Source organism: Rhipicephalus microplus, chromosome 1 (genome assembly GCF_043290135.1).
Source record: "Rhipicephalus microplus isolate Deutch F79 chromosome 1, USDA_Rmic, whole genome shotgun sequence".
Taxonomy (NCBI): Eukaryota; Metazoa; Arthropoda; class Arachnida; order Ixodida; family Ixodidae; genus Rhipicephalus; species Rhipicephalus microplus.
In genome coordinates, this window is record NC_134700.1 from 247,884,032 (window position 1) to 247,901,413 (window position 17,382).

A 17,382-nucleotide genomic window follows, 5' to 3' on the forward strand; every position below is an offset into this window, starting at 1 on the left:
GCAAGCTTTCCCAGGAAACGAAGAATCTCATTAAGAAGCGTCAAATCATGAAAGTCTCAAGTACAACAGACAAAATAGATCTGGCAGAGCTTTCCAAGTTGATTAATAGGCGTAAGGTATGCGACGTGAGAAGGTATAACATGGAGAGAATTGAACACGCTCTGAAAACGGAGGAAGCGTCAAAGCAGTGAAGAGGAAACTTGGGATAGGCAAAAATCGGATGTATGCACTAAGGGACAAAGAAGGCAAAATAACTACCAATATGGATAGGATAGTTGAAATAGCGGATGAATTTTACAGAGATCTGTACAGTAGCCAGGATAACCACGACTTTGATACTATAAGAACTAGCAGTAACCCAGATGACACCCCACCAGTAATGATAGAAGAAGTCAGAAAAGCTTTGCAGAGCATGCAAAGAGGCAAAGCTGGTGGTGAGGATCAGGTAACATCAGATCTGCTAAAAGATGGAGGACAGATTGTGTTAGAAAAACTAGCCACCCTGTTTACGAGATGTCTTCTGACGGGAAGAGTACCAGAGTCTTGGAAGAGCGCTAACATCATCTTAATACATAAGAAAGGAGACGACAAGGACTTGAAGAATTACAGGTTGTTCAGCTTGCTCTCTGTAGTATACAAGCTATTTACAAAGGTAATTGCTAACAGAGTAAAGAAAACATAAGAATTCAATCAACCAAAGGAACAAGCAGGATTTCGAACAGGCTACTCAACAATCGACCACATTCATACTATCAATCAGGTAATAGAGAAATGCTCAGAATATAACCAACCACTATACATAGCCTTCATAGATTACGAGAAGGCGTTTGATTCAGTATAAATATCAGCCGTCATGCAGACACTGCGGAATCAGGGCGTTGAAGAAGTATATATAAACATCCTGGAAGAAATCTACAGGGGATCAACTGCTACCATAGTGCTTCATAAAGAAAGCAACAGAATACCAATCAAGAAGTGCTTACAGGAGGTTTTCAGAAGCCTAGAATGGGAACAGTTAGGGATAAGAGTTAATGGAGAGTACCTTAGTAACCTGCGCTTTGCTGATGACATTGCATTGCTGAGTAACTCAGGGGACGAATTGCAACTCATGATTACAGAGTTAGACAAGGAGAGCAGAAAGGTGGGCCTTGAAATTAATCTGCAGAAAACGAAAGTAATGTACAACAACCTCGGAAAAGAGCAGCGCTTCGAGATAGGTAATAGTGCACTTCAAGTTGAAAAAGACTATGTCTACTTAGGGCAGGTAATAACCGCAAAGCCAAACCACGAGATTGAAGTAACCAGAAGAATAAGAATGGGGTGGAGCACATTTGGCAAGCACTCTCAATTATGACAGGTAGATTGCCACTATCCCTCAAGGGGAAGGTATATAACAGCTGTATCTTGCCGGTACTTAGCTACGGAGCAGAAACCTGGAGACTTACAAAGAGGGTTCAGCTTAAATTGAGGACGACGCAGCGAGCAATGGAAAGAAAAATGGTAGGTGTAACCTTAAGAGACAAGAAGAGAGCAGAGTGGATTAGGGAACAAACGGGGGTTAAGGACATCATAGCTGAAATCAAGAAGAGGAAATGGACATGGGCCAGGCATGTAGCACGTAGACAGGATAACCGCTGGTCATTAAGGGTAACTGACTGGATTCCTGGAGAGGGCAAGCGGGTTAGGGGGAGACAGAAGGTTAGGTGGGCAGATGAGATTAAGAAGTTTGCGGGTATAAATTGGCAGCAGCAAGCACAGGACCGGGTTAACCGGCGGAACATGGGAGAGGCCTTTGTCCTGCAGTGGACGTAGTCAGGCTGATGATGATGATGATAATGTTGCCTCAAAGAGCTTGAATTGTTTTGCTGCTGATGGTTGCTTAATCAAGGCTACAAACTTGCAGGCACACTAAAAGGCACCTCACCTGAGACAACACTGATGGGTGCGGTGAAGCTGGCGTGTGAGGGTTGGAAGGCGGGGTCATAGGATGATGAAAGCGCAGTCCACCTGTGGCGGCGGCCACTGCAGCAGCAGCAGCTGAACTGCTATCTTGCCCACGCTGAGCTGGAGAGTTTGGCCGCAGCCCAGGCCCCAAAAAGGAATCCATACCTTCCAGTGTAGGGATGGGTGATGGAGGATTGTCATCCTCCGACTGGGAGCGCCTTCGTAGCTGGCATGCACTTTCATCCACGAACTTGCTCAAAAAAGCCTACGAGAAAAATCGGAATTCTCACTGTAAGTTGACTCCATGCACCGTCTACTCACGAAAAAGGTAGCTCACAAGCGTTCATAACCTTACACAGGAATGTACATTGCGGGACCAAATGCAGCTTAAAAGGATGTCTTTCAAGAGAATAGCATTAACGTAACAGGACAACTGTACTAACATGGTGCTTTGCTAATGTGTTTTGTGCTTGATAGTGAGTCACACAGATTGAAAATTTTTTTACCTTTTACCCCAAGTAAGTTCTAACTAGTACTAGGACAAAAGATTAATGCTGTAGTAGGCATCAAACAAGTGTGCTTGCAGCAGTTATCCAATGAGTGTTTAGAAAAGGCTCTGAAAGGCCGCTCTTCTAGCTTTCGCTGTGACTGACGAAAAGTGCATTTCTTTTGTTTGGATTTATTTTTTTATTATATATCTGCTCTATTGGATGGTACGGTGCCTCCATCCCTTTTATGCCTGTTCTCTGCCAAAATGATCTGATAACACTGCCGCTTCCTGCTGCTATTCCCAAGTCTGACCATCAGACGAGCCTCGATCAATACCGCGCAGCTTCCTTTCATCCTCTCGTGGAATTTCGTTTCGTTTTGTCACAGATCGCGTACAAAATATCTCTCTTGGAGGTTAGCAGCAATACCCTATTGAGAGAGGCAAGCAGCACGCGCCAAGCACCGCTAAGCATTTTTTCCATTTGCTGGTAACAATTAAATAAAGACAAATACAAATGCCTTGAAAACAATCATTTTGTCTAAGTAAAGCATAAGCAAAATTTTACTAACGCTGTAGTATGTAAGAAAAATTAGGCATTCCAGGAAGGCTACTGCACTTACCCTCAGTCCCTGAATTGGGGTGAAATCCTCAACAGCCTTGGTCTTATCAAATTTACTGTAAGCACCATCCCGGACTGCCACAAAACCCTCAGGTCGACATTGGATGTCGAGGACGTAACTATGCTCGGAGGTTAAGGAAGCTTTTCACTCACTTTTCACTCAGTCATCACTACAATTCTATTTCGGCAATTAATAAGCACTTTTTCATGCAAATAAGTGATACTTTTGTATGAATTCGTCATGTGAGAAAAATGCACCCGTGTCAAAAGGAATGCAGCATAAAGAAATAGTAAACTCCGATTTCTATGTAATCTGTAACCACCATTACAATCTCATTACGCGAAAAATGGGAAGAAAAACTTCAGCTTGAATAAGTGATCATATTAAAAAAAAAGTCAACACTACTGTATGGGTTGTTTGGACAATGCCAGGCATTAAATAAGGATAACTTTATTCATTTTATTTTTATAGCAGCATAAGTTTCCTTAAGGCTACACTTTGGTAGTAAAAATAGAAAACAAACTTCTGTCCCTTCATTTGACTATAGTTATGCCTGCTGAGTGGTCAAATTAAACAACAATCATTGAACAGCAACAGTAGCCACAAATGATATAAGCAGGAGCCTAAGGAACGGCACACACCTAAGAAATATGCCCAAATTTCTCTTGCCAGAAAGACATAACGTTAAGCAAACAGCTAACACACAGCAGCCATTGCTGCTACCCAGACTATATTCAGCACAATACTTTGCAGCCAATATAATATACTGAAGATAAAAATTTCAAACGTGACACCATAAAGCAATAAAGGATACGTGTTTCTATATACAAGGCGAAGATGAGTCGATGACTGAGGAATTATGACAAACGTCTGGACAGGAACTTGAGGCCTCTGCAAGTAATTCAGAGGAAATGTAATTGCAACAATACATGTGAAAAGAAATATATATTAAACTTGGTACGCAGTCCTAACACAACGGTTGATTTTAAATAATCAAATATTTCTCCTTACTCCATCCCAAATCACCAATTTAATACCATTAGCTTTGTATAGTAAAGGCATGCTGATTCGAACTCGAAGAGAACAATAAAACTGTTTGCATTAAGTGAAGCTGGAATTAGCGGATGGGTGCTTCAATTAACGAAAATCATGCCACACTGCACAGGTAGTAGAACCAAAAGAAGCCACCTCATAACACACTGAGAATTAGGTGCTACTACACGTTACCGCAGGTGATTTCGTAAATTAAGTTCATGTGGCTCAAACAGCAAACAGAATTAATTGGTCAGTCAGTTATGGATCAAGAACGAGCACCAACATGCGTTCATGTGAGTAGTGACCCTTAACGTCGATAGTTATGCTCTAAAACACATTTAATAACATAGTAAAGTTAATGAAATCAAGAGTTCACTTGCTTGCTCTTCTATCACAACTCCACGTGCACTGTTTGCAGCTTTCCCAACAGCTCCTGAGCACTGCCTGAAACCTCACCTGGTGAGTTGTGCCGTCGTTTTTTAATCTCTAATAAATTTGGTTTGATTAGGTTTCACAGCACATCGTGAATGCTCTGGGCCGAGTGATAAAAACCAGGCACTCCCAGTTCGTATTAACTATCGTAGATACCACGTGGATATCACTACATGCGAATTATCGGGAGTTTTCCTCCATTGAAATACACAGGGCTACACCGGGACTGGGGCATCAGTTTATAATTAACTATAAGTTCAATTGACTGTGTTCATAATAATAAGCTTTTACTGTATAATCACTTTTAAACAGCTGCTTCAGCCATGTTTGTTGTAAAATAAAGTATGTATTTACGTCTGAATGAACCATTACAGGTACTTCTATACAGCAAAATTAACAGCACTTATGTCTACAGGATTCATCTATGCAGATGTACTACTTGATTTATTTCTAAGCCATTATTTACCTCACTGGCAATTACAATTCTGGGTGAAGTGAAAATATTTTAGGATGCCCTACAATGCGAGCACAAAGTGCTCTAAAGAGTACACAGCAGACTGGGCTAGCTTATTTATTGCTAAACAACCCTAAAGCAAGAAGGGTGAGCTGAAACACAATCTGCTGCACATTGCTAGACTATATCTCTCATCATCGTCTTGCTCTACTTCCTTCCCTACCACACCGCATTTCTGGCTGTCATGCCAAAGCATTTTCTCTGACTCATGTGAGACACTTCTACCTTAAAAAAAAGTCCACAAGTCAGCCTATGTACCTTAACTACCACGTTCAGAAAGGCTACACTTACAAAATAAGTACACAAGAAGGAGTGCACAAAAGAAAGAAGAAGAAAAGGTTGCAAATGCTGTCCCAGCACCTAAAATTTTATGACACAGAGCTTTGTCAATTTGTAAAGCTCTCTGCCGTAGTAGGTTGTTTCGCTTTCAAGCAGTTTGACGCTGTTGATGACTTACGCTGTTGATGACACCGAGCTGAGGTGCCGATGGAAGCTTGGTGAGGGAAAGGAGCGGTGCATAGGTGTCTCTCAGCACCTGGACAAAGTGAGATTCGCCAAGCGGCACTGTCACTCAACTATTTTTTGCTGATAACAAATATTGAGATACACTCAATCCTCACTATAACAAAGTTGCATCTTACATAAAAATAAGTTGATTATATCCAAAAATTCACCATGAAGATTTATTCCTAGCCTTATATCTACTGCAAGAACTTTTTCATTTCCTTTGTTATAACAAGTATTTCATTATATCAAGGTTTCAGTGTAACTAACTCACAGCAGCATAATGAAAGGAATGCACTGTGATTACGAACTGAAAACTTTAAAATTTCTCCTTACAAGCACATTTGCAGAATAGCTTAGGTGTTTGCTCTTGGTTCATGTGCTTACACATCCCACACTGTGCGACATGGATTCATGTTGGGTTCTATCACCACCCCCACACATCTGGGGACTAGGCCAAATTTGAAAGTTCCAGTATCAAGGCAATGTTTACATGAGCACTTATAGACATGCTGCAAAGTTTTTCAGCTGCCCACAGCAGATGCAGTACAAGTAATTTTACATTACTTCTACATTCACCTTCATCTAGCAAACTGCAATCCCCACGGCATCACAGTCAAAAGCTTAAAAACCACAGCCGATGCTAGATACACTAATTCAAAGGAATCGCGAAACAGTTTGGCAATACACTTAATTCTACAAACCATAGATATGTCTGCCGAAACTTATTGTAGGACATTTCCCATCAGTGATAAATTCTTGTTGATGTGTTCTCTGAGTGTATGTCAAATACATAAAAGAGCTTAAAGGGACTGTCAACCACTTGGCAAAATCTTTGTGATTGCGGTGCAAATGAGAAGATCATTCATCACATCGGCAGTAACAAGCATGCTTTTGTCCCATAAAAAAAGGAATTGTAATTTTAACTTGATGTTGAAACTCAAGAAAAAATGACCGCTAGCGTCACCCAAGAGCGATGTGGTCAATCTACTGGCAGAACAAGAAAAATTCTCGCAGATACACTTATTTTGCTTTTATAACTTCAAATTGTATGTTACGCACTTAAAACAGCTTTATGTTGCACAAGAGACTAATTCTTGCTTTTTTTTCTCATGCGTTCAAGTTCAAGGAAGTGCCCGGTGGCGCTGCGGGAGGTGTGTTTGCTTGCCTGCATGCTTGCCTACAAACAGCGGAGAGGCGCGAGCACGATGTCTGCGGCCGCTCATGAGAACAAAAAAGTGTGTGTGTGCCTTAAATGACCACTGAAATATTTGTTTTATTATTAAACAAAACTTGATGAAGCCTGTGAAAACTGCGTGTGATTTACATTTTCAACTTTCACCGACAGCGCAAGTGTCATTGCCTCCACCGACCATTGTTGGAGGCATTCATCCCACCAATGGAAGGAAACTGAACGCAGATCGAAAAATTTTGTTTTAAAGATTTCTACACACTCTCCAGAGAAACCACTGCAAGGTTACACACTTCAGGTGGTACGCTTTTTATTTCGACATAAAACAAAAAAGCAGTCATGGACGGTAGACAGTCTTTTTAGTTTTCTACTTTTGCGCAAAAATAGACCAGACCCCTCATGCTGTGATATGAACGACTAATGTTATAAGCATCCTGCGACACCCTACCAAGTGACTCAGAAAATATATGACATTTTACTGCCTCATGAACCACTTTGTTGTGCAGATGGTTTATTGATTGAACTGCTAAAATAGCGCTGGCACAAGGCCGCGCCTCACACGATCTTTACCACTGCGTCTACGTCGGCTTTTATCCCCCTTTCACACTCACCTTGCACATGTGCAACACTAGGAGGTAGAGCCGCAGTAGGAGGTGTCAGAACAACTAGCCATTTGACAGTAGTATTGATACAAGCATGCAATCAATGCCATCAGCTCCCAGAAATATCTCAGCAATCACCATCTTCCAATTGAGAGGCGAAGCGTTAGCGCCAAGGACACAGGCACGTTGCCAAACACACCAGATTTCAAAAGACAGCTTCAAAGCACTACAGTACTGTTACGTGGTCAAGCATATGCATACTTTTGCAACAAAGCATTCCAAGAGCTGGATAGAGCAACCGTCATGGGACACAAGCATGTTTTTTAGGGGCGAAGCTCCTTAGGGCGTGGGCTGTGCGTCCCCTGTAGCCTGTATGTAGCCACCTCTAGTTTAGTTCTTGCAGTGTTCACTAGATGGCGGTACCGTCCCCTGTATGTAGCCACCTCTAGTTTAGTTCTTGCAGTGTTCACTAGATGGCGGTACCGTCTCCTGTATGTAGCCACCTCTCGTTTAGTTCTTGTAGTGTTTACTAGATGGTGGTACTTGTAGCTGATGATGAAAAGATGCAAGATGTTATAAACTAGAAAGCGGTACTTGTAGTTGATGAAAGACGCGAGATCTTATAAAATAGGAATGATGTCACATATGGCACGTGTCATTGGTTGAAGGCAATCGTTCGATTTAGTGCGGCGACGTACGCTAGGGGGAGCGATGTAATAAAATCGAGTGGGCAAAATGTACAGAGGATTCATGGTTTACCAGGTTTACCTCCGGAGCTTCGCCCACTCATCATCATTCACTTCGTGGATATGGCGGAATTTTTTTTTTTTAACTATCTTCACATATGCAGCTACAGTCTTCTGTCACACCACAAACATAGAGACACTACTTAAGTGTTTTGCCAGATCTTCAGAGTTGCATCAGACATAGCTGTAATGAATCAAGCCCTTGAGGGAAGTCTTTACAGACAATTTCATAGTCCCCAGAAAATCAGAAAAATTAAATGGCTGTATTGAAAAAGCTGATTAGGTCCATGATGCCTGCACAAAGCCAGAAACCCATGCAAAACTATTGCAAGGAATTCATGGAGTGCTATGACTGCTTTACTGCATACAATTCCATGATCCAACATTTCGTTAAATCTAAATTCTTTCGTTTTCCATTGCTCTTGTGCATAACCTTGAGACATATATTGCATACCATATTCTTACAAGGTTCATTCTCAGCTTTTTACGATGACAGCAATACTCCTACCAGTAAAAACCCAGAACATGCCTTTGTGCATGCATGTGACTTTCGAACTCGCCCAAGGTCCACATCATATAAAGACCTTCAACAAACACTAGTGCAGCATCGCGAAAAAACGAACAGTGATCAAGGCGAGTCTTCTATTCCGCCACTGCAAGAGGTGCTGGCTGCATCCAAGTTCACTGCACGTTGGAGTCGAGAGTGCCAACAGCACTGAGCAGCATCTGTGTTTTGTCTTGAAGTTCAAACATTGGTGGTCTTGTTGAGGTATGTAGGCAAGGTGAGTAGACTTATCATCCTTGCCTAACCAAGACATGCATTAAAGCTGAATCTCGACAAATCAATGGTCTCGTCCTTTCTAAAGCAAGCTAAAACCAAGCATTCCTCGACAAACCTGATTTAACCACATTCATCAGTGATAATTACTTACAGCCTATACCACCGAGAAACATTTAAAAAAAAAAAAGCCAGTACGCAACAGTGCTACACCTTGACGATGTGCAGATGCAGCATACTGAGAACAGTGTATCCGGACATTCACCTCAACCAGTGTGGCTATCGAACGGTGCTGGTTGAACTCATGCTGGAGCTGTGGAGCCACCACGGTGTGCGGGTTGCTGGCAGAAGCAGTGTGGCCCACGACACCGAAAGCCAGATGGAAGCGCTTTTCTGAGTGACGCCAGTATATGGTCACCTGAAAGCATGCCACCAAAATAAAGACGGAAAATGGAGACATCACCCAGAATACAGAAAAGAAAGATAGAGAAACAACAAAAAAGAAATAAAAAAACTGGCTGCCACCATGAAGTTCCCAATGCATGCAGGGATATGTACAACAGGGACATGTAAAATTCAGATTTGAATTGGCAGCATTCACAAAGACCCCACAACCCTTGAAGACTTATCTGGCTTGAAGCATGCCAGATGCATACCTTGTGCCACAATGGTTAATCTTCTACTGAAACATAACTCAATTAACTATTTCTTCTTGGCATTACAACAGAAACAAGCTTTATTTGACTTACAGAGCTTCTGGTTTGATGTACAAATTTGTGAAACATCATTAGTATCAATCGGCTGCTAAGTTGGAAGACCAACAACAAAATCACCATTGTCTCTGCAACAGTTTGCAATCTGTTCTTTTCCTTTCATCATTTACTTCCGGGCTCCCACAGCAGAGCCAAGTTTTACTGCAAAATGCTTTATGGGGGAACAAGATCTACTTATGAAGGTTTAGTTTTAGATAAGCTGTATGTTTGCAGCCATATCAACATTTAAGCCATGCCTTGCTCAACACCAGCCAACATAAACCTTCCGGACACTACGCTGTCATTCCTAAGATGGCGCTGTGCTCCCGAGGAAACTTGGACAAACAGTGGCACCACACTTTCCTCCACAAGTTATTGTGAAAAATTCCATTACAACTAAGACAACATGAACGTCAATAAACCTATTTTAAAAAAGTCAGAGTGCTGTAATCCACAGCAGATCCAATATCTCTTTTTCGTGAAAGTAACTACTCAAGAGCCCATGGTGTGATACTCATCCCCCATTAAAACTATAGCACTTGGCAAAAAAAGCAATACTATTTAGAGAGTACTACTGGCATAAATGTGGATACTCACAGTGCTGGCTTTATTCATGCCATAGCCAAGAACCAACTTCTTGTACGTGAAGGACTTGATGTCCACAACAGACATGAGAGAATTGTGCTGATCTGAAAGTAAAAGTAGGCTACATGAACACGCCTGTCATGGTGGTCCCCAAATCTCCAAATGCTCAGGGATACCAACCAGAGGAACGAGCTATAACTGAGCAGTAATTACACCCCTAACCAATAATAAATTTACACTTGAGATCAAGAACGAGGCAAACAAAGACAACAGCTGTGGGAACCTTTGGGTCAATCACTTGCCTAAGCGCAGGGCCTCGGCAAATCGCAGCACAACACCGTAGAGGTGGCCGATTGTGTTCCAGTCCTGGAGCATTTCCTCCACCATAGATGCCACTTGAGTAGTTGTGCCAGCTGCGAAGTCATACATGAAGCACACCGGTCGCCGGGGTCCTCGTTCTTTGGGTGACTGGCTCGGCAGTGGGCAGCTGCAGAAAACAAACTGCACAAAAAGAAGCGAGTCAAAGTAGCCGTCAGCTAAGGAACTTTATGTTGCAATATAGTACAGTCGGCCAAAACTTAACTATTGTGCGCAGCGGTCACTTTTTTGTCAGTCAGCGCCATATTATGGAACGAAGTTACAGAAAATTGCTTCGTGGACAGGTGCTTTGTGGGCATACACTTGTCCTTAATTCAACTGAAACTTAATTCAGTCGTATGGCAAAGATGCACAGAAAAAACTGCCTCTCACGCACGATTGCTAAAGATTTGGCCGACTGTACATATTGAGCTATCTAGCCCCGATTTGAAGGAAAAGAGAAAGCAGCAGGCACAGAAAATGGTAACACAAGCCTCATTACTCAAGTACTCATGGAAGCTTAAAATTAAAATGCTTATGGCCAGCACAATGCTGGCCATAAGAATGAAATTCCCTTAGTAAGTACCTGCAATAGGCATTACGTGACCTGCTAAGGTGACTCGGAAACAGTGCACTAAAGTGTCTTTTGATGCCGAAATCCCTGAACTTTACTTGCACTTTCCTGTACTCCTTCTGCACACTTCTGTCTAGTGGCTTGTGTTCTTTATATACCTGGCAGTCTGCACTCATAAACTTCGAGTGCAGAAAATTGAAAACTCCTCCTTTTACTTACTTGCGTAGGTGGAACAGTTGTCATCACTTCAGAGAGCACAATATCGTTCCCCGCAAAAATAATCTCATCTGTCCGCTTCAGTCACAAAGCACCTACGTTAGCAATTACTTGGACTTCACTCTACCAGTGTTAGCAGTTAAATAATCTTTAAAAATACACTATTTATAAACTGCACCATCTCAGCTGCATACAGGTCACATACTGTGAGAGAAGGGCCTGTACTGGGTGCCAGCATATGACCTCGCTGAACAATTTAATAATTTAAGCCAAAATGATCAGGCAACAGAACATGTGTATAAACTGTGGATTGCAGCGTATTCAATGCAGGCCAGTGGAAAGCTTTGAACAGACCAGGCTTGGTCACGACTCACCTCTGCCTGCCAAGCCTTGATGCCTTTCACTTGCAGCCGCAACGTGCAGCTCAGTGTTGCGGCCTGCAGTGCAGCTGCAGTCTCCTTCTCCCAGTCCTCACCTGTAGGCATCCTGCAATGCATTGAATCTCGATAAATGTAATATCTTGCACAGCATGAAATTCAGCTAGACAAGAGAGAATCAGAACAACCATCACACCACATCAGAATTTGACATTTTCACTTGGCATATCAATAGTGGCATACCACATTAAGGGGGGCAGACTGGTCTTAGACAGTTTTTGTTTATTTCTTCAGTGATCTTCATCAAACTGCACAGGATTATGCAGTTTTTTCTGCCGATTTCAAATATTTAATTAGTTATCGTGTAACTCATCTTGTTCCTGAGATAACTTAAGTTCACCTCCCATTGCTTAAAGCCACCATAGAAAAAAAAGTGACAAATTAAAAGTGATATTCAAGATATGCAAATATAGACTAATGACTATAAATTGAAAGTATGCAAGTTTCTTGTTTTTTTTTCTTGGTTATTTTTTGGCAAAATGAACTATTTATTTTCAAATGCAGTTGGAATTGTGTTATAATTTTGATGAGTAATTAATTAAAAGGGCTTGCGCTCTAAATTCTGCTCCCATACTTGAATTCGACACACATACAGGTTTCCATTGCAAAAAGAATTATTGTTGTACCTGCCCTCGCTGCAGAGATATTGAGGCCTCAGAATTGAACAGTCGATTTACTTTTTTGAGAAAAGTGGAAAAAACTGAAAACACACAGGTTCCTCAAAAAGCAACAATTATGGTGCGCATGTTTTGCAATCCTCATAAAGGTGCTCATACATTCGTAAAAGAGCTTCTAACACAGGTGCTGGCAAAATATAAAGAAGCCTCAAAGTCTGTTCCCCTACTTTTTTGCAGGTTCTGCATGTTAATAGCACCGAGAATCTGGACAGTTAGGAGAGAAGACATTGCAACAGAAGGCGACAAAAGCACTGTTGAAATTCCTACGCGACACAGACTTGAACAAGCGGCTGTAAGAGCAATGTCACACACCATGAAAGACAAGACAGGACTATGAGTCTGTGTGCGTGTGCTGCCTAATGTGCTCTGTTTATCTCTCTTCCCTCTCTCCTCTCTATTTTCATCTCCCCATCCCCCTCCCATGTGCAGGGTAGCAAACCGGCTGGCTATAGGCTGGTGAACCTCCCTGCCGTTCTTTTCCTGCTATTTTCTTTCCTGGACAGTTAGAATGACATTACGTAAAAATTACCACTTTCTGGTGTGTGAAAATTTGCAGAGAGATATAAAAATACTTGCAGAAACCAAATACTACGGCAATTATAAAAAATGAATTTTTTTTTGTCACTTTTTGGTCCCAAATACCCGTCTGCCACCTTAAGCTTTTGCTTTTGTGCTCATTTTTTTCTATTGTTAGAAACAAGTTTTAATTTCGAAAGTATCAAAGCTACTATGTAGGCTCATGAAGTGTTGGCAGCGCATGCCCAGAACACAAAATTTACCCAAACTACCGTAGAGTCTACAGTAATACCACGTTAAATCGAACTCGCATATCTCAATATATCGGCTAAGTCGAAATTTTTTGCGGCACCGAACATTTTCCTATACATCCCATGTATATTTTCCCCTTTATCTCTAAGTACTTTTGGGTCGGTTTGTGGATAACTCGAAATCTCGACTGAGAGTGGAACGAAAATTTTGCTGTCATACCATTTCACAAGATTCGCGCGATTTTCGGTGGCGATCGTGATTGATCGAAGTAGAGTTCTTTGAACGGAATCAACGCAACTCTAGTTGAAGGAAATGAGACATGGGCAGTGCTTGTAACATTCTAATGGTGGTTTGCAACTCGATTGCAATGTCTTCCGACATGGGGTGCGAGCCCGCGAAATGAGCAATTGGCACTGTTCAGCGCACAAAATTTCAATTGTGACAATGCGCATTATCTGGTAGCCCAAAATGTAATCGACAAATTCATGCGATGGCACTTTCTTTTAGAAGTTTTTTTTTATTTCATTTTGTTCGCAACGTCAGTCTTTCGATGTTAATTTTTGGAAATTTGAATGCTAGTAAGCACACCGTATAGCATGCCTCAATTTTCAGACACGCGAGGCTGCATGCTCAACACTTTTTGCGCTAGTTAGCCTATAAAGAAGGTTGTTTTAGCTGTAGTCGAGATATTCGTTACTTCGGCGAGTTACATTATCAGTGGTCTATGGTGCAGTTGGAATTAAAATTTTCATAAACTTTACCACGTGTAATAAACCCCGAACTTCACGCCGGATTTTCTGGAAAAAAAGTGTGCCTATTATGCAAGTAAATACGGTAATTATAAGCAGTAAAGTGTGCAAAGCTTTAAAATATGCTACACTTAGTGCATAAAGCCCTCTTAACACACTTAAACTTAAAAAAAAAATGAAAGAATGAAGGTAAAGGTAATAAGCACAAGCAATGGAAAGAAACACAAATAAGTGTGACGTCTGTGTTCCCTGCTGTTTCACTTTTCTTTTCAAGTGATGGTAGCCTGAATGGTGATAACAGGCCACAGCCACTAGAGTCATCAATGACAATAAAGGACCACTCTAGCATTGTTTTTTGCCACCAAGGTCAGGTCATGATGAAAGCAGCGTGCTGCTCCATTGCCGTTTCTTCCTATAAAATGTGGCCCCATGGAAGTGCGAATTTCTGGAAGCCCTATACTGAAGAGAAACCACCTTTTCAGGCAGTTACATATAATAAAACGCATGTCTCTTCATACATTTCAAGAGCTTTGAAACTGCAAGTACTAAAAGTTTGTGTAGAACCAAATTTCAATACTACAACATTTCTTTGAATATTCAAAGTGCTCAAAGTGCCCATCCCTACATGAAAGCAATCTTGCTAGGTAGAACTGTTAGTTTATTACGTACGTGATCTCCCATTTCATGCATCGCAGGGTAAAAAGAAAAATATACGACCAGCCGTTCTTATGCACAGCAAGCAGCAAAGCATGCTGACAGCACAAACAGCCCAAGGTGTATGATTAGACTAAACAGATAAGGATGGTAAACACAACATGCAATGTGCTCCTCCTTATCATTGTGCAGACGTCAATGCTTTTCTCATCTTTTACACTCCCTTCCTTCCAAAAATTTTTTTGCCATAAAAGCATTCCTGTAAAGTGAATTTTGCTGAGGCGTGAGAACTAATTCTATGAGATAGAAAAGTGATTGGCCATGACAGAAACTCTGGCGATTCGCAAACTCGGCCGTCACAGCAGGCTGACACAAGGCACACCTCAAAAACCAGCTCAGCAACAGCACTGGATCGTGGAAATGCAGACAAACTTTATCGCAATGTAGACATCAACTCACCAACGTGAGCTTCTACAAGAGTCAAGAAATGAAACAGTCGTTTGTTCAACACTCACTGTACAATCTTGACCAGGAAGTTTGTCCCATTGGCTTCAATCTGCATGCCCTGGTGACAGATGTTCCTTTTGTTCAGCTGTGGGAACACAACCATCACACCACATCAGAATTGAACATTTTCACTTAGCACATTAGTAGTGGCATACCACTTTAACGTCTTGCTCTTTCGTTCATTTTTTATTATTCTTTCTTTATTTTCCTTTCTCTCTCTCTTTTAATAAACAAGTGTTCATTTTGAAAATTCATACCATATTCAGGATAAGGGGCGGTACAAGGCTCCAAGCCACAGAGAGCGAAACAACTAACACCACGAATTTCAGTCAACTTGCCACTGCTCTAAAAAATAATACTCCACACATAAGCCTTTTCTATGCTGGTGTTTCATTGCGATATCTTTGATTGATATGTGGGGTTTAACGTCCCAAAACCACCATATGATTATGAGAGACGTTGTAGTGGAGGGCTCCGGAAATTTCGACCACCTGGGGTTCTTTAACGTGCACCCAAATCTGAGCACACGGGCCTACAACATTTCCGCCTCCATCGGAAATGCCATTGCGATATCTTTATGTATGTCATTTGGGATATTGAAACTTTTATAATATTTACATGTAAGCATTTTTTCACCTTTGTCTCATATTCAAAAGCTCACTAGTAGCGTTCTTTCTAGTCTTCCAACACCTCTTCCATAGCAACACTGCATTAGTGTAGTGATGTTCTCTTCTACCACTACGTTTGCTATTTTCATTGTATTCCTAGAAGGAGCTAGCAGCACATGCACATAAACGCAGTCGAGATCTGAGCTTTCATACTCTCAAAGAACATATTCCCTAGCATTTAGCGCAAGAACATTTCATAGACATACATGAGAAGGGGCACCTTTGAGCACTGACTTTCAAAACTGCTTTGTCGCAAGCTGAATCACATATATATGCGATGTAATCACTCAAGCATGCTCAAAGAGTGGTAGGGCTGCATGCATTGCAAATGCAAGGTAGGGCATGCAGCCCTACCATTGCAAAAACTGCTCTTGCCCAAACACCAACTGCTGAAAGAAGTATGGCAGTTTTCCAGCACTAGAGCATGTACCATTTATATGTGCACTGCATAAAAACTTGCACAACAACTAGAATTGGCACCGTGCAGGGGAGTTGGCTGGTCATTCTGCTCCAGCATGTCGCCATTACCGGTGACACAATAGTTGGCTACGATTTGTCATGGACCACTCAAAACAGTGGTCTATAAAAATAAGCTGGTGGGTTAATTCTGACTTGTGTAATAAAAAACGGCCATTGTGAACACCTGCAGCACAAATTGCAGCAGTGATAAGGGACAACTTGACACGCCTTTATGGCCTCCACTCCATCAAATGTAAAACCGTCAGACTTCGTAAATCACATTTTTGAAATACAGAAACCTCGTATATGGTCCCTGCCAATATTCCGCTATCGTGAAGTAAAGCCAAATTTAACTTCAACCAATCTGAGTTTAGCTTTTCTTTAACACTGCCACAAAATTATGACAGTTTTTTTTTTGTTATTTCAAAAAAGCACATTAGAAAAACTAAACTAAGGAAGGTCTCAAAAGCTTTGACTACAGAAGACATTTGGCAACTAAGTACTGTAAGGGAACAAATCAAACAAAGCTAAGTGCCACTACGAGCCATCATTGAAATTTTTCTGGCCAAGCATAAAAATTTGAGTTAGTGCATCGTAAAAAAGTCATGGAGAACTGTCAGAGCACTTACCTCTACAGTCAGGGTGCAGAAAGGAATGCGGTCATCACAGAAGGCCACCACATGGGCCAGTTCACTAATGAAGTAACCAGCATAGCGAGGCTGCTTGGCCAGTGTCTCATTGGAAGCACCAACAAGCTATGAAAGATGCGAAAGATGCGATGTGGCTTACAAAGACTTAAAAAAACGGACTCTTCTTCTCTATAATGAGGACATCATCATAATATGTCAGAAAAAAGTTTCATGTCTTTTCCTCCTTTTCTATTTTCTGGCCAAATATAGTAATTTCCACATGCATTAACACATTTATAACACACAAAATTGAATATTCAATATATTTGCATTTCTTTCAATAATTCTGTCTATTATCATGCATTTCTCAAGGCTAACTACTTAGAACACACCAATAATTTCATGTGCTGAAAATTAAAACAGTCAATCTAGACATGTGCCATTCAGAATTATTTGCCAAGGTCATATGTCTATAGAAAACTTTAAAAGTACA

General features: G+C 41.3%; 1 protein-coding gene across 1 annotated transcript in view; it reads right to left on the reverse strand.

Moving 5' to 3' along the window:
- Positions 1-17,382, reverse strand: part of MED14 (mediator complex subunit 14) — a 64,621-nt gene that overhangs the window by 15,653 nt on the left and 31,586 nt on the right. Inside the window, exons 19-28 of the mRNA XM_037434595.2 lie at positions 16,890-17,015; positions 15,142-15,218; positions 11,716-11,827; positions 10,497-10,695; positions 10,207-10,298; positions 9,123-9,275; positions 5,493-5,570; positions 3,869-3,945; positions 3,055-3,172; positions 1,925-2,209 (exon numbers count right to left, since the gene is read on the reverse strand). Of these exons, the coding sequence (XP_037290492.2) occupies positions 1,925-2,209; positions 3,055-3,172; positions 3,869-3,945; positions 5,493-5,570; positions 9,123-9,275; positions 10,207-10,298; positions 10,497-10,695; positions 11,716-11,827; positions 15,142-15,218; positions 16,890-17,015 (1,317 nt within the window). The remainder of the gene's footprint in view (positions 1-1,924; positions 2,210-3,054; positions 3,173-3,868; positions 3,946-5,492; positions 5,571-9,122; positions 9,276-10,206; positions 10,299-10,496; positions 10,696-11,715; positions 11,828-15,141; positions 15,219-16,889; positions 17,016-17,382) is intronic.